The following is a 17,348-nucleotide window of genomic DNA, read 5'->3' on the forward strand; positions in this document are numbered from 1 at the left end:
CGCCTGCGGGGAGAGATCGGCTGTAGTGGGGGGGGGGGGGGGGGGGGGAGGTTCACAGCAAGCACGGGTGGTTTTGAAGAGTCTTTTTTTATTTCCTTTCCAGCTGCCATACTAACGAACCTCACGGGGGGGAAACCATGCCAGAGGAAGAGGCAAAATGAGGCTACTGAAGTCAAAGGAAGAAAATGTAAGACACTTTGACAGGACAGAAAATGAGGCACAATTAGGGAAGACTTATTGCGTGCAAAATGGTAATGGACAGAAAATAACCATATTTTTTTTCCTAGTGACATCCACAAGGACCATGCACTGAGGTGTTAAATGCCAGCATTTCATTTATGTTTTTACTTACTGCCAAAGGCTGAGCCTGCAGCTGCACCTGGAAAAAACAAGAAGAAGCCTGGTCACTGGAAGCAGGACGCCATCGGCTCTGATACCAGCAGAAGATCAAACAGATACATGACATGGGATCGAACAGCAATTAATTAGCGGGGGTCTTGCTCATAGGTATATCAGTTTGCTGCAACATCTTAAAAACTGCTTTAGTCAGACCACAGGGGCAACCAGACAGTGCTGTCTGGGGTCTTGGCATCTCCAGCTTTTCATCTGGGGAAGAAAAACCAGCTTGGTCCTTGCTGATGGGTATTTCTCTTAACCGTTTCCTTGACCTACCATTAAAGCCCAGCAAAGGACAAGCCCATCTGCTGAGGTTCACTCTGCTAAGTACAAACTGTATGGTCTGAACCAGCTTGTTGCACCTAGGGCAGTTCTCCGTGCCCGAGAAGAGTTGAACACCCTTCCCGCTGCAGCACTCACTCAACAGGGCGCTGCGAAGCCACCGGCTTCAAACCTGCCACTCGAAGGCCATCCAAGGACCGGCTTCTGGCTTTTGGCACCCAGGAGACTAATGGCCATGCTCCTCTCTACTGTAACAAGCGGATGAATCATGGAAAGTCTCAGCTTTGCGTGAACATGCAAAGCTGTCCTACCAAGAGGAGGGGACTTCAGAGAACTGCTTCTGTTGCAGAGGAAGAGGGTGTCGATGGGGGAAGGAGGAAGCAACAGAGAGAAAGTCGGGGTCGGAGGGAGGAAGAAGACTGAGTGACAGATGGAAAGAGAGATGAATAGGAGAAGAAAGGGCAGAGGAGAAAGAGAAATAGGAAGAGACACAAGGAACGGAGGGGAGGGATAGAGAGAGAACAGCATGTCTGTGCCTGTCAACACCAGAAACTCTCCCAGGCTCCTTTGAAGCAATGCAGCCGCTTGGTGGGAGCTGACAAGCTCGTTCCCTTTCAAAGAACCTGCTCGTCTACCAGCCCTGGCACACACAAAACATTCCCGTCACGGCCTTCGGAGCCTGAATTTCAGCTTTGATCATCTTAAAACACATAAATCTTTCAAAAAATTTGGGGGGAGGGAGGGAAAAGATTCTCTTTGGTAATGCTCAAAGCTGCTGCTTGAAAGGCTGGAGTGGCTACTGTGGCTCCATGACATTTAAACAAGTCTGCTAATGTGGACTGGACAGAAACCTAAGAGAAACTGGCCCATCTGTGATGTTTCCTGCCCCAATTCCCCTGCTTGAACGATGGTGGGTATGCATACATCATCTCCTCTGCACACCTTTGCTTCTGGCAGTGCCTTGCTCCAGCAGGCAATTGGACGAGACTGGAGCTGCGCAGAGGGACCGCAGCTCATGGCGCCTGCCTGAAATGCTGACATACACAGAACGGGATCCAGAAAGCAATCCAGAAAGCAACCTGCACTCCTGCAGCTGAGCAGTGCCAGTGCTGAGCCCATGGACTACTTGAAAGCCAGTGCTCTACTGTGGCTAAATAATGTCATCTTCAAAGCATAGTAATTTGCATTGCCACAAAGCCATGGACTTATATCTTGGCCCAAGGTCATCCTTCCTATTCTTGACCATCATTTGGACTCATCACTCATCTACCAGTAGCCAACAAATCACCTCTGCATCCACCCAGATCTGTTCTCATTTCTCTGTGTACCAAGACACGGGTAAATACCCGCTTCCCTTTCGAAAGCTGAGCATCCTGCACTGATTTGAGATGGAGAAGGACGAGATGAGAATCCGCTCCCATCTGTGGGTGTTGCGCAGCCCAAGGTGGGAGCGCGGCCAGGGCTGGCTCGCTGCAGGTTACTTACATGCATTGGGGGACCCATTGGGGAGAGGCAGGTAGGATCCTGCTCGCCAAGACCTGGAGCGAAAGTTCTTCTTGCACTTGCCGCAGTCCTGCCCCGTGGTGTTGTGCTCGCACTCGCACTGAAGGCTGCCCTCTTTGAAGGTGCACAGGTTAGCGTGGAGGTTGCATTTACACCTGGAAGAGGAAGACCGGAGAAGAGCTGTCAGGTATTACTGCTACTCCTCCTTGCCCCTGGCGCAGTGCTGTCTGTGTGCAGGAAAATGTAGCGGTGCAGCTGGGCTGGTTACCCCTTTCCTGTTCCTTCTGCAGGACTTTTTCACTGAACTCCGCTGTTTGCCCTGGGTATCTGGTGCTGGGGTTACGCTGTCCGCTTTTTCGCCCAAGGTGGATCTGCAATCTCTATTCCAAAATGAGAGATGCTTCACTCCCACCATCTGACTGGTAGCACAGACCATTTAATGGTAAGTCAACATCTCCAGCTGAGACTCCAGTAAGGAGTCACACACATTTTTTTTCAGAAATCTGAGTGATTAGCTCAGAGGTAGGCATTTACTTGGAGGCAGAGAGGACCGTCTCAAGCTTTAGATGGAGAAGCATAGCTAACACTGGTGGGACTTGGCCCCTTTACCCCTGTGCAGCATGCTAAAGTCAAGAGCGTTTTCTCCCATGGTGTGAAGCTGCACAACACAAACCCTTTTCCCTACGTGCAGCGCAGCCCCAGCTTGCTGTGACCAAAATAACACAGAGAACAAGTCACCATCAGAATCTGCCTTTTAGTCCCCGCCTCATCAGAGAAGGCAACAACGAAAAACACTATTCAGCAATTTGCAAACATTAACAAACTTTTAATGAGCTGTAGTGCAGTATGCAGGGAATAATTATCTCTGTGCACAATAATTCCTGTTGCTCAGACTCCGGAGGTGACTTGTGCAGAGCACAGAGGCTGAGCCCATAACTCACACGTGGCTCCGGTGACTCCCGGGCCTGAGCTCAGGCCATCAGACAGAGACTTTGGGGACCAAAACCTCTCATTTCATTCCAGTCAGTGGATCCCTAGCACGGCCTTTTCACCGCTTTGTGCAATAATTTACACTCTCAGAAGCAGAACCATTAGAAAACAGTAATGCTGTGCCTTATGTGAACGGGTAGAGAAGCCTGACGGGGCAGCGCTTCATTTTACAGGGCTAATTGCACAAGAGATGCAGAGCTGAGGGGAACGAACTGCTTGCACAGAAGACAGAAGAAACACAGCCTGCTGCTTCTTGTGCTCTGTCTGCACTGGGATAAACAACCTGGATTAGGCTGGGAGCCGGGAGCCGGGTCCTTCCCAGCTGCTGGTGCCGCACATGGCTGCCAGCTCCTGGTGCTTCTCCCTTGGAGCTCCCAAATATGTTCCCCAGCTGCCTGCCTGACCCACTGAGGCCGCCTTCGCTGTGCTCCTCCTCATGCGTGCCTGGATAAGCTGACCTCATGTATAATTTTTTTTTCTCCTCCCCCTCCCCTCCCTGTCCTTAATTCTAGCAAACACCGCTCAGAGGCTAAGCATAAGCTGGATGAACAGTCTCTTTCCCCATCTTACAACCCTGCCCTGCCTCTGACCAAGCAGGGGAGGGAGTATTGCAGTCTCTAAAAGGGAGGAAGGAAGAAAATGTGGTCCGTGGAGCAGAGGCAGACGCACTCAGCGTGCTCCACTTGAATCTGTGTGTTAGCGAGAGCTGGAGATGCCGCGTCACGGCTGAAAGCACTAACGGCCTCCAAGCATCAGTGCTCTGGGAGCGAGCCGTGAATCCGAGCGCCGGGGGGAAGGAAGCGGCTTTGGCCGGTACCTACACACGAGGGATGCTGTATTTCAGCTGCTCCATATCCCCTCTGCCTCTGGTGAGGAAGGATTTTGGCTGAGCCGTCCCAGCCCTTTGGCAGAGGCGATGCCCAGCCCCGGGGTGCTGCGGAGCCTGACTCTGAATTATTCAGCGTTCACCTGGCACGGCCTCCTTCTCTCGCTTCAAAATGAGCAGACGGGAGGAAAGCAGGCGAGATAGTGGGTTAAAGCAGGTCAAAGCCTTACCGCTGCCGCTCTGGGCCCAGCCTGAATCAGAGCAACAGCTTCTGGAGCTGCAGCTCTCCTCCCTCCTACCTCTGGTGGGAGCAAGGGGATGGGAGCAGCTCCAGGGCACAGCCTTAAAATCCAGCTGAGGGGGGGCGGTTTAAGAGCCCCAGGGGAGGGGGTATAAGGAAGGCAGGGCCTGGCATCCCCTTGTTTTCTCTGAAGTCTGGGATGATGTGGAGCGTAGCGCTTGGCTCCTGTCCTTGACCCTGCCAGTCTTGCAGTGGGGACGTCAGCCCCGGGTGACCACCACCCGGTAGCCCCCGCGGTGGCCTGGGGCAGCCTCGATGACCCCCCCCCCGCTCAGCACATCCTCGCTCCTGGCATCCCCCACAGAGGACCAAGAAGCCATTTCAGGCTGTTTCTGCCAGCTCCGGGCTGCTGCCACACAGGAGGGTAAAACCCATTCGCCATTTATTTGGCTCCAGCTACAAAACCTCCACCAAGCAGTGGGACCAGCCTTCTCGCTACCGGGAAAGGGAGGCACGGATGCGTGCAGGAGGCAATCAGACGTGTCTGCTCGTATGTACACGCCGCTCGCTTGCTGCTGAGGAGGGCTGGGAGCTGAGCACCAGCTCCCGGGACAGCCCTCAGCTGCCTCCTGTCCCTGCAAAAGCACCCGCGCTCCCCTGGCAGGATGGGTGCTCATGGACATCCTCCAGCCCCTGCATGGAAGGGTGATGGGGCACTGCTCTTCCCAGAGAAGACCCTCACTTCCAATCAGTGTAAACAAGGAAAATTAAAGAGAAAGCAGAAGCAGCTGGTCACCCTGCCTGCCTGCGCCCGGGTCACTTAGATTTCTTGCTGCTCTGCCCTTCACCACTGTGCAAAAGTTTTGTTATGGAAAGGATCAATTTTACCGGGGAATTGCTTTCTGAATTCGACCTTTGAGGATCATCAATCTAAGCAGAGAACTATAACCCCAGCGAGCTGACCCCGCAACACAGCACTTTTCAGCCCAATCAATCAGGCTGCATTATTTAATAGTGAACAGCCAAGCGCCTTCAGCCGGCCCCGACTGCCAACCCCATTTTGTGCAAAGGTTTCTGCATCCAAGCCTCGCTGCTGCTCGGGCTCAGCGGCTTGGCTTTAACCCCTTCTTCAGGCTTCTCTGCCTCCTTCTCTGGGCCTGCAGCCCAAGGACGCGCGCTCGCTGACGGTCTGTGCACGACGTCTTTCCCCAGCCAAGATCCAGCTGGTGGAGACTGGAGTAAATGACATTAGCCCAGTCCCCTGGGTGGGAGCTGCTAGTCCTGCTTGCCTCTGCTCATCTTCCTCGGGCGGCCAGCCATCGCAGGAAAGAGAGGATGAAGGGAAAGGTTAGGATCTACTTAGCAATGAGGCTTAAATAGCAGCAGTGGGGCAGACACCTGCGCTGCGTCCTGCAGAAGGCGGCGATGGCCCTGCTCCAGTCCCGGGGCCGCTCCAGCAAAGCGCCGGTTGCAATATGGTCTCTTTGGCTCCGGAGGAGATCTGAAGAGCTGGGAGCGTTTCTCCTTTCGAGCTCATGGGTCAAGGCTGGCGGTGACAGTGCCGTTTCTCGGCAAGCGTTCAGAGCCCACGTAGGACGCAGCCGTGGTGGGGCACAACCTGGAGGAGAGCAGCCCCAGTGCACAACCCAGCAGGAGCTACAGCACCCATAGGCACCCTCCATGGCCCGGGGGCACCCAAGTCCTGCGCCGGGCTGTTAGTAGGTGCACACGACTGCATTTTGCATTAAACAGAAATTGGCTCACACCGTTCCCGGCAAAAGTGGCTGGAGCAACGTGTGGCCCAAGACGTTACCGTTTGCGTGATGGGGTATTTATGAATTTATTTTAGTGCAGGTCGTTCAGCTGCTGCCTTCCCTCGGAGTGGTGCGGTGTGGTCTGATGCTGCCAATGCCTCCACCAGGGAACATCACGGAGCTTGGAGCGCCAAGGAAAGTTTACAGGAAAGTGTCCTTTTTTTTCTTTTTCTTCTTTTTTTTTTTTTTTTCCCAGCCATAAAGAACAGTTTGCCATCCCTGCATTTCTCCAAGTCAGCATCCTGGAGGTCACAGCAGCGAACGGTTGGAGAGGCGGCCGGTGCCAAACCCGTGTGCGAGGGAAGGAGATGCCCGTGCGCAGGCTTAGGAAGGGGGTGAAGGCAGAGGTGAGTGCCGCAAACCTCCAGGAGCCATGCTGGGAGGGGGAAAGCAGCCCCTGTCCCTGAGCTTTCATTAAGAACGACTTCTGAAATAATTTTAAAAAGTCACCCCAGCCCTTTGCTTTCCTTCCAAGGATTCTTGTGTGTTTTACAACCTCTTTTCTGTCCGTAACCTGGCTTGCAGAGCAGGGAAGTAAGGCAGAGAAAGGCAAGGAGCATCTCTTCCCCCCTCTCCACGGGGCTCAGCCAGCCGTGGGGTGCTGGCACCCCCCACTCAGGCCTGATGCCGTGACCCCACTGCTGTGCTGGGTAGGGCTGGAGGAACCCCTTGCTGGGTGGAGACCGAGAGCTGCTCCATCCCCGTGCACCTCTCGCCCAGCTCCCACCATGGCCCAATCCTGCCTTGCCCCGAGCTCCTTAAAAAAAGCCTGAGCGAGGACATGGGGCACCAAAAGTCCACTACGGTGGCCCACCACCTCCCTTCCAAGTCTCCTTCCAGTCCAGCCTGTGCTCTCCTCTCCACCCAGTGCTCGCCATGAGGATGCTACGGCACGGCCGCGTGGCCCCAGGGATGCGGTGGGAGATCTCCTCCCTTCTTTCTCCCTGGCTTCTGCTTTCCCTCACCATCGGCTTGGCAGTGGTACCCTCCCCTGCTCCCTTTCCACTCACCCGAGCTGGCGTTGGGGAGAGGCAGCGCACAGCGGAGAGCTGCTAATGACTGCCATCCAAAGGAAGGCTTATGATAGCTTTCCCCTGAATTGTTTGCTCTCACTGTAATTGATGAGGCTTTAATGAGTCTCATGGGACGATGTGTTTGAAGGGAGCTCTTTCCTCTCCGTCCCTGAGGAAAACGATGTTTCAACTGATCTCGGCTCTCGGGGAAACATGAATAACTCTTCTCCATCTCTCTATTGTCATCCCCAGCCGTTGCTCGCAGCATGCTCCGGCAGCTGCCTGGCCATGACTTACCCACTTTTTACCTGCTCCTTTGCAACTGTTTTGGCAGCTCAGCAAAAGCAGGGAGCAAATCTTTCGGGCAAAGCATAACGGGTGCTGAGCTTGGATTGTTTCTGGCCCATCTGTGCATGCAGAAGCAGGTAAAAATAGCTTCTAATGGCTGGGCCACAGAAGAAGCACCGTCCCTTTGTAGAGAGCAGTTGTATTAGGATTTGCCTTGCTGGGAGATCACTCTGGCAGAGGTTTGCTATTGCCAGTGACCGGAGCAGGGCTGAAAAGGGCTGAAGAAGGTGACTGCAGCTCATTCATCCCAGGAGCAGTGCTAGGAGCATAACCGAACCTGCGGTCCGGGGGCTGACGGGGGAGGAAAAGCCATTTTAATGTGTTGTTTCTTTCCGCTCGAACCAGGAGGAGAGGCTTCTGGATTTCACTGCTTTCTGCAGAGCCAAAAAACTGAAAAAAACCCCTGGGTTAGGTCAGAGGGACATGTTGTGAGTGGTTTTTTTTCCTTGCGGGTTTTCACTTTTGGTTGTGTGGTAGGGACGGATGAGTCCTCCCGGCAGGGAGGAACCCTCCTCGCTGCCCTTCGAAATGATTTGAGGTTTGGGTTACAAAGAGGAGACAATTTAAAAGATGCCAAAGTGGAGAGCACGCTAGCTGGCTGTTCCCATTCGAGAGGCTATTTATTTTAAATAAGTTGACACTCACCAGCTGTCAAGATCCTGCTGACTGGTGGAACATTATTTACATTCAAAGCTGTCTTAAAAAGCAAACACGAAACCAAACCTCCCCGTTAGGGGGTCGGGCAACAGAAGGGAGGAAGGGTGAAGAGGACATCACACAGATACGTGAACATAAATATTTGCAGAGTAATGTGTATAAATGCTCTTGGTCTTTCTCCTGGAATGCAATAATGCCTGCAATTGAGTTCATTGGCCAAATTGAATTTGGGCTCCCGTAGAAGTCTCTTTATATTAAGTGCTTTAACATACATCACCTTCTCAGACTATCGATGAAATTCTATTATCTGCTCAGGGCTGGACGCAACTCGGCAACAAAATCGGAGGGGAAATAAAAACCTTCGCAAACCAAAGCCAGGAGCAGGTAATAGGACCTTGGGCATCTGTCTCTGGCTATTGACAAAGTGTCACGAATGTCTGGGGGAAGGAGGAGCTCTCCAGGTTTCTTGCTAACTCCCTCCCTCCCGCTCAGCAAGTTTCCCCTCCATCTTGCTGCAGTGGGAGTAAAACCCTTTAAGAGACTCAAGGAAAGTCAAGCAAACAGTTGCTGCACATTAACTTAATTTAACTATATGACCAAGAGCAAGATTTTGCTTGAACTCAAGCTAATTCCAGCCTGGAGGAATGCCAGGGAAATTCAGCCATCCAGCTCTCGGGGGCTGCCCAGCACGGAGGCGAGGACGGGCCGAGGAATGCGGCGCACCGTTGGCGCAGACTTGGCTGTCCTTGACACGAGGATGCTGTTACCTCCTGGGACCCGAAGTCTGACTGCCAGGAGCTGCGGGGGAAGGAGTGGAGACAGGCACAGGCGGTGCTTGCCCTGGTTCTCGTGGTCTTCCCAAAGGTGCTGAGCGCAGGTGGAGGCTGGCCATGGGCTGCAGGGGCATTGAGCTAGTTCTTGGGGGATGTTTGGGTGAGCCCATGGCTATTTTGGGGGTGATGCTCTGGCACTGGGGCTGGGCAAGCTTGGCTGGGGAAGTCCACGCTCTCACAGATCATTTACCCCAGGTCCCTGCCTGTCCCCCGTCTGCAAAGCAGCAGTGATGCAGCTGGCAGGTCCCATCCTGCTCCTCAGGGAAAGGCGCTCAACGGGGGCACCACTTGTTACTCAAAATCTAAGACCCTCAACAAGAGGTTCCATGGACCAAAAATTCTTCCTTCCTCCCTTCTAGACACAGCTTTGTCAGAGAAGTCAGGATCGCAAACCTCTACAGCTGGAGCATCGAGCATCACGGCATCTCAAGACTCACCAAAAATGCAGAAAAGTTCACTGACAATTAACTAGCTTGATTTATTGGAGGAAGTGCTTTGGGGAATGGCCTTGATCCTCCAGGTCTGGAGTGCCTGAACCTGGCTGTTGGCACCACAATAACGAGCTGGGCAAATTCGTTCTGCTCTGCTAGCACAAACTCACTGCTCCAAGGCATGTGGAGAGCAAAGCCTTCCAGAGAGCATCTGCGTACGGCACCGAGAACTGCACAAGGGGAAGGAAGGGATCAAAGCAAGGGAGCACAGAGGGCCTTTCCCTTCAATTCTTTTGTGTAAGCAAAAGAGAAGCCAAAGAAAGCCTCAGAAAAGCAATTGGTGAAGAGAGGGAAGGAAATGCTGTTACAAAACTGGAAACCTCATCTTCTTGCTGGTGCCTCTTTGGCCTGAGCCAAGCCTGAGATGAGGCACTGTTACATGGAGCTGCTCGGTGATGAGTAACGCTCCCTCCTCCTGCCTTCCTCCGGGGACTGCTCACCATGGGCAGGATGGACAGACAGACAGACAGAGCATGCAGTGGGGCAGGGGAGCACGAAGGGGAGAAATCTTAATAATCAGCCTGGAATTGATTCACTTCTGCTCAATCTGATTTCTCCTAACTGGATCCACATGTCCTGGCCATGGCACATTAACTTCAATTATGGCTTATTAATGTCTCCGTGATGGAGCGTGCCCTGCTGAGCACTGCGGTGACTGACGTTATGAAGGGGAAAAAAATTACTCCAAAGAGACACGGTGAGTAATGGAAAGAGAACCGGCGGCTTTCATCACACCGGCCGTCAGTCTTGGCAGCCAGGGAAAGCTCATTCACCCATTCCTGAGAAGATGACCAAGCTCATTGCTGCACCGAGGAGAAAACTAAGCAGTGAATAGAGATCTGTGGGGAAAAGTCTTTCCGCTTGCCTTCCCCACCCTGCCTGGCACACACACAAGCACACAGGCCAAGGGCTTGCTCGCGTCTATTCCTGTCTTGACTCCTCTGCATCTCCAGTTACTCTGCAGATCAATGGGGACAGGATGGAAGAAGAAAAAAAAAAAGAAAAGAAAAAGATACCAAGATGAAAGAGAGTAAAAATAAACTGTCAGCCATGAACAGAGAAATGGACCTGGCTGAGGTTGCGGGAGGAGGAGATGCAGACGGAGCGGGAAGAGGAGGCCCTGAAGCACCAGCCCATCGCACCAACACCCAGGAAGGGTGCAGTGACCCTCAGGATTCACCAGACCCTCTGGTGATCCTGGCAAACTCTTGAACCACCCTGGTCCATCTGGTCTGCAGGAGGAGAGAAGGCAGCAAACTCTTTCCCCTTCTCCCCACATCCTTTGCTCCGTCTCTTTCTGCTTTTCCCAAAAGCTCTGGGAGATCGCGGTGAGGGGTCTTCCTTGGTGGGAAGCAGAGGGGTGAAAGATGGGGGCCCAGGAGCCCATAGACCCGAGGGGATCAGAGAAACCTCTCTGAACCCCCCAGCTAAGGCTGTGGCATGAGAAACCACCCAGGCTCATGGTCTGCTCTGAGGGCAAAGCGTTTTGCTTTTCCCTTGACTGTGAACATCAACTGGAAATGAGCTGCCATGTGTCTCATCGCCCTGCGGGCGCTGCCAGCTGCCTGCCAAAATCCTGGTGCCGTACGGGGCACAGGTGACGATGCCATGCGCTCTGATGGCACTCACTGCTCCTCCAATGCCACACACCACAGCCGGGCACTGCTCCTCCGACCTCCTGGGGCTGCTCACACCTCTGCCCTCCAGATGGAATTTTTCTGGCTGCTTTTTGCCTTTGAGCCCTCATTTCTTCATAATCATCTTCCCTCTTGTTTCCACGACCCCTGCAGTGGATCCCTAACACCAACCCCCATTTTATCTAGGCACTTTCCTCCTGTTCCTCGAACATGGTCATTCCCACGTCCTGGAAAACACAGTGTGTGTCCATCCCCAGCCCTGCCCGCCCTGCCTCCCCCCTTCCCCGCGCAGCACTCCTGTCAGGCTCACATTGATTTCTCCTCTCTTCCTCTCAATAACCCACCCCTTGTTGAGCCACACACAAGATTTAATTTGGTTTTAGTCCCTGCACTGTAACTGGCTTTGCTTACAGCTGGAATTAGATTGCTTTCCAGCAAAAAAACCTGCTTGCTGGGACCGGAATAATCACAGGAGCAGAGTTAATTCACATGAAGCTTCTCCACCTGATACATCACTTATCCACAGCTCCTCAGCTGGTCATCCTTCCCTGCCCTATGCCCATCAGAGCTGGAAGAGTCAGCGCAGGACAGGCATCGACTTCTTCCCCATCTGGGATGAGCGTCCCCTCTCCTGGGACCGGCCCAGCAAGGCAGGACAGCCGGGGAGAGCCGGAGCAGTGCAAAGCTGGGTCTTGCTCTAGTTCGGGACTTGGAGTTTGGGCCAGAAAAAGCAGATTTCAGAGTTTTCTCTGTCCCCAGCCAAGGAAAAGCCCTCTCCTCCCAGAGGCCCTGCTGCATTGGAAGAGTCACTGTCAGCTCGCGGCGAGCAAAGCCAAGAGGGAAGCGGAGGCGAGCGGGAGGCTGCTGCTCTGCAGCAGCCGTGGGCAGCCGTCCACGCGAGCAGCGCACCAGCTCTGAGGGGGAGGCCACCAAGGAATTAGCCAACAAACCCCAACCCATCTCATTCTGGCCTCAGACAAAAAAAAAACCAACAGCATCACAGCTTCCACTGGGCGTTCGCAGCCCAAGCGTCCCTCGCCAGCGCTGTCCTCAGGGTGCAGGCCGGTGTGGAATCTCGGATGTCTCATAGAGGTTGTGCCCCCCCCTCTCAACACGGTCTTCCTGCCCTGCCCTAGTTGCCTCTTTTCACAAAGTTTGTAGAGATTTTATCTCTTGAAACACTCTCTGCTACTATTAAATTTGGCGAGTGAGTTCAAAATCTGGTGGGGGAATAGGGGTGGGGGGACGAAGACAGCCCACAGCCAGCGAGGTGCTGGTTTGTGGAGAATCCCACCAGCATAGCCTGAAGTCAAAAGTACTGAAGCAACATATCCTGCCTAAGGCAGGCAGAAGAGGTAAAGGGCTTTGAGGAGGAAGGTGTTCATGGGACGCCAAGAGTATTTTAACATGTATCTTAAAGCATCAAGTATCCCGAAGCGGCTGTAGGTGCAAGTAACAAGTCCTTGGATATCTGCAGAGTTATCTCCATGCTTGGAAGCCAAAGGTCATTGCACAAGCATTGAAATCAAACGTTTAATCCTAATTTACCACTTTCTGAGCTGAAAACTCTGCATCCCTGTTAGAGAGTCTAACCAGTCCAGATAAATTGATACACCAGCTCCAACCCTTCCAGCCAGCCACCCTGGTCAGCGTGGGCTTTGGCTGGGAATTGATCCCTGTGGCTTTGCCGCTGCCGTCAGTAACATCAAGCATCCCTGCGGGAAGCTTTGCCGCTCGGGAGGAGCAGGGTCACGGCAGATGGAGCAGGGGGCAGGACTGGCTGTGCTGGGGGTGGAGGGGAAGGCAACGCGCTGGCCTTTTCTCTCGCTTTTGCCTGTTTTCCCTCCCTTCCACCCTCTTTCCTTTGCTATTTTGCCCCACCCTGAGCTGTTCGAGGCCCGTGGATATTTACTACACCTGGCAATACTTCTTATGGGTGGGTGTAAAATATCTCTCTGCACATATTTATACAGAAGCACATTGCACCGAAGCCTGGGCGCTGGCAGACGCGTGCGGAGGTTCTCTCCCGCACCTCTGCCCGTGTGCCTGAGCTCCCCAGGGCTTCTCCCTGAGCGATCCTGACGGCGGGCACACCGACACGCTGCCGGCCCTGCCAAAACCCACAGCTGCTCGTCCCAGACAGGCAACCACGCCGTGAGAGACCTAGCCCCTCCGCCTGCTGCTGCCACCACTGCTGCCTCCTGCCTGCCCCCGTGGGAGGAAAGGGCTCTCCCATCCCTCGCTGCAGCTTCCTTCCCCTTGCAGCCCGTTCAAAGCCAGCATTGGTGGCACCTGCAAAACATTTTTGCTTGCAAGTCTCAGAAGCAAAGAGTTTGGAACTGATACAAACGGCTCCTCTGTCGCTGTGGTGATTCTTGTTAGCGCGGGGTGGGTGATGGGGAGATTTTTCCCCTCTCGTCTGTAAGTCTCGCACAAGCTGAATCCACAAGCTGGATGGGAAATTAGCCATCTCGGCATTTTTCCACCTTACTTTGCTTTTTCGGTTGATGTCATAACGTAACATATGGCATCGTACAAAGAAATGAAAAACAAAACCCAGGAGAAACAAACCCCTTCCTGCCTTCACCTGCCCCAGATCTGTCGGGGGAATATACCCTCACCCCAAACTTTGTCCGCCGGAGCCAGGATTGCTCCAGGGGTGCAGGACTGACTTGGGATGACCCATCCTGCTTGTACTGGTGGCAAGCCAGAGTTTAGTGGGGTGAGCCTCATTCCTCACCCTCACCCCGCAGATCCACTAGCATTGCCCCTGAGATTTTTGGGCAGAGGCTGGCTGTGTTTGCACAGCTGGGGACAGGGTATCTGGGAGGGAACTCAGACCCCGACTGCCCATCCAAGCCATGTCCCAGTTCCCCCCCACGCCAGCTCCGGGAGGACACAGCCTTGCAGGTGCCCCAGCCGTTCCCTGCAAGGACACATCTGTTTTATTACCAATGCTGCCCTACCTGGGGAGAAAGGGAGAAACACTGATAATCTTATCGGTCGACAGAAACGCTGATGGCTTAGTTTTCTAGCAGTAACCCTCTTCTCAGCCCTCCGAGAAGAGATGCCCAAAGAAATACAGCAGCCGTTACCTGCCGGTGACTTCAATGTTGGAGACGGCATAGAAGTACTTGTACAAGTTCTCCCTCTGCACGTAGGTGCCCCCCAGGGCCGGTCTCAGCAGTCTCATCCGCAGGTCAGTCACGGTAAAGAAGTCTTTGAGCCCTTTGGCGCTCTCCAGCCGGGTGTACAAGTTGTCCATGTTCTTGAGGTCAGGGCCAGCAAAGATGGCAAAGCGGTCCCTCACCTCGAACCGGACGGTCTTCTCTTTTTTGGAGCCCGCCCAGCGGGAATACTCCTCTGTGCAGAGGACCCTGTTGGCACTGGTGGTGGAGAGGTCCCGGACCCTCCGTGCTGGCATGCTGAAGGCCTCCATGCAGTCATCTGCGTAATATTGGTACGGGTGCCAAGTCCTCCCGTTGTCCAGCGACTTCTCCAGCATCATGATGGTGGGTCGGCCGTACTCGAAGGTTATCACGATGTCATCTGTCAGCTCGATGCTCTTGTTCCAGGACAGCGTGATGTTGGCCAGCAGCGGCTCCGGGTACCGGCGCCACGTCACACTCTGCCAGTACGTGGCCAGCCCTTCATCCTCGCTGTCGAACATGAGTTTCGGCGGGTGGGCCAGGTCCGGGTTGGAGGCATCGCACTCATCGCTGCACAGGTACGGGTTCTCCTGGAACAACAACAACGGTCACGAGAGAAGAAGGCAACGCCTGGGCATCGCATCTGCATCGCGGGCACACTGCCGAGCTTGCACCGTTACCGGGCCCTGGTTTTAGCTGCTTGTGTCAAATGTTAACTGCTGGGCTGAACTGGAGTATGCCGGGGGTCTGGCTCTGGATGATGCTGTTTCTGAGCATGAATTTAAGACAGAAAGAGGTGGCTTTGCCTTTGCTATAAGAACGGCTGAGCTGTTTCCTTTGAAAGGCCCTTTGGGAAAGGGCCTTTCAATTTGGCACGGGGGCAATTTTCATAGAAAGCGCTTTCCCTGAGACGACCTCTGAGAAACTTCGCTTAAGCTTGGCTGAGTTACAAGCCTATGGAAAGCTGCGTTCACCCCTGCTCCCTTGCAAGAACCGAATGGCTAAAATCCCAAAGCGCATCCATGCCTCTCATGGCTCCTGATGCCGAACGGGCTGGGGACACATCGTCCCCCAAGCACCTCTGAGCACGGCTAGAGGAGCGAAACCCAGTTTCCCCAGCTCCGAGCTGGGACAGGACTGGGCAGTAGCAGAGAGAGCAGAGATTTGTGCTCCCGGTGTCTCTGCTGTCTCCAGGACAGCAGCCTGGCCTCGGGAACATGCAGAGTGGGTGTGCTTGGGATGCACCCGCTCAACCTGATGTGATGACGATTGCTGGTTGCTCCTCAGTTCAACCTACCCGAACTAACCAGAGGCTGAGCTGACAAGGGATTGGGAAGGGAACAGGGCAGGCAGCTCCATGCCCACCCACCAGCGCCCAGAAGGGACCTGGGACTCCCACAGCCTAAACTCCATCCCCAGCCCCTTGCTGCTTGTCCAAGTGCCCTTAGCCCATGGCAAGTAGAGGGGAACATCAGTTAACATCTGTCTTTGCAGAAACCGAGTCGGGTAGCTGTGCCTGACAGCCCCGCTGCCTGCAGGGACAGGTACTTCCCAACCAGCGCTGCCTTTCCCCCTTGCAGGCAGGAGGTGCGATGGTCCTCACCCACCCACAGGGACCACGGTGGGAAGGGTGGCTCATCCCATCCAGGTGACAATGTCTGCTGCTACGTCACTCGTTGCCTGTAGGTCTGGGCAATGGAAGAAAAGGTCCAGCCATCCCATTTTGCCCACAAGTGACAGTGCCCGGCCAAGCTTGCATGTTTTGCAGGGACATAGGCACACATCCACATGTGCTGAACTGCACTAAGGACATCGTCAAGGTCACACACCAAACGTTGAAGTTTTGGAGGGGGGCATCGGGGTTAGCCGTGCCAATGGGTTTATTGCTCAAGCATACATGTGTGAAAGCCCCTCATTACAAGCTGGGGTCTCTCTTGCCCTGCAGTGTCTGCCTCCGGGAGCGTGTGGGTCAGACCTGCCTTGGAGATGACGTGGGGCTGTGTTATAGTGGGTACCATCTGCAAAAACACTGCAACACACTGCAAATCTTTTTTTGCAAATGAAGCATCTCTTTCTTTGCTGTCGCTTTACTTCCCTCTCGGACTCAAAACCCAGAGAATCGGGGAGGGAGAGGGATTGGTACAACAGTGGGACCCTCGTCAAGGGAAGCAGAACTACCTGGCAGAGGAGGAGGAGGTGATAAAGCAGCTGGAGCTGCTCAGAGCTGATGGCTGGAGGTGAGGAGCCTGCTGGGGTGCGAGGTCTGGTCCTCCCGAGCACGGCGGACTTGCAAGGTAAGACCGAGCTGGGCTTAGTGGTTTGATTTGTGAATGTTTTGTGCGTGGTTGGGAGCCCGTGGGAAGATGCTGCGTGCAGGGAGCAGCGTGCTCCTGTCCAGCCCTGGGGACCTCCTGCAGCACCGGGGCTGTGCTGGGGTGCAGGATGCTGCTGGTCCCCAGCTCGCAGGGAGCTGGTGCTGGTACCTGGGGCTCAAACAAACGAGGTGCAAGGCTGGGGTCTGCTCAGGCTGGTTGCATCCCAGGGCTGGGAGAGCCCCGCTGCAAGCGTGGGGAAGCGTGCTCCTGTGTCCATGGCACTGGGGACTGATCCGGCACCATGGGCTTGCTTTAACGTGGGAAACTACTGGCATCTAAGTGCTTGTGACCTGCTTTTAGGGTGCCCTGTGTATAGCCTGGGCAAAGCAAAGGAAGGCATCTGGCTTGTATGAGTGGGTGCTCTCAGGTGCAAAGTGGGGCTGTAATTTGAACATGGAAACTGCTGTGTAACATGAGGTGCTTTGGAAAACCTGGGCTTTGCCACCTCCAGCTGGGCAACCAAAAGTCTTGGGAGCTACTTAGAGCTTCCCCACTCCATGTCTGTAAAATGGGCCTTTGGTGCCTCATCGCAGCTGAGAGACACGCGCCGAATGCAAGCAACTGTTTGCACGAGTGGAGGCCACAGCACTGAGGAGCCTAGAAAAGCTCAGAAGGACATAAATAATTCTGTCTTCTGAGCAGTGTGTGAGTAGCACGCTGTAAATAAGGCAGAAGGCTGCTCCGCCAGCAGCGGGGATAAAACAAAACAGCGAGTGGCTGATCTGTACATGAGCACCGGGCTCCTTTGCAGGGGATGCAGTGGCAGCCTTGGGGAGAAAAGGGGACTCCTGTA

At 54.2% G+C, this 17,348-nt stretch overlaps 1 protein-coding gene across 1 annotated transcript in view; it reads right to left on the reverse strand.

The window, feature by feature from the left end:
- The window catches only part of NTNG2 (netrin G2), a 47,778-nt gene that overhangs the window by 13,116 nt on the left and 17,314 nt on the right, over window positions 1-17,348 (reverse strand). The window contains exons 2-4 of the mRNA XM_010570879.1: window positions 14,127-14,770; window positions 2,164-2,336; window positions 353-379 (exon numbers count right to left, since the gene is read on the reverse strand). Of these exons, the coding sequence (XP_010569181.1) occupies window positions 353-379; window positions 2,164-2,336; window positions 14,127-14,770 (844 nt within the window). The remainder of the gene's footprint in view (window positions 1-352; window positions 380-2,163; window positions 2,337-14,126; window positions 14,771-17,348) is intronic.

This window comes from Haliaeetus leucocephalus, unplaced genomic scaffold (assembly GCF_000737465.1).
Source record: "Haliaeetus leucocephalus isolate CR32 unplaced genomic scaffold, Haliaeetus_leucocephalus-4.0 Scaffold306, whole genome shotgun sequence".
NCBI lineage: Eukaryota > Metazoa > Chordata > Aves > Accipitriformes > Accipitridae > Haliaeetus > Haliaeetus leucocephalus.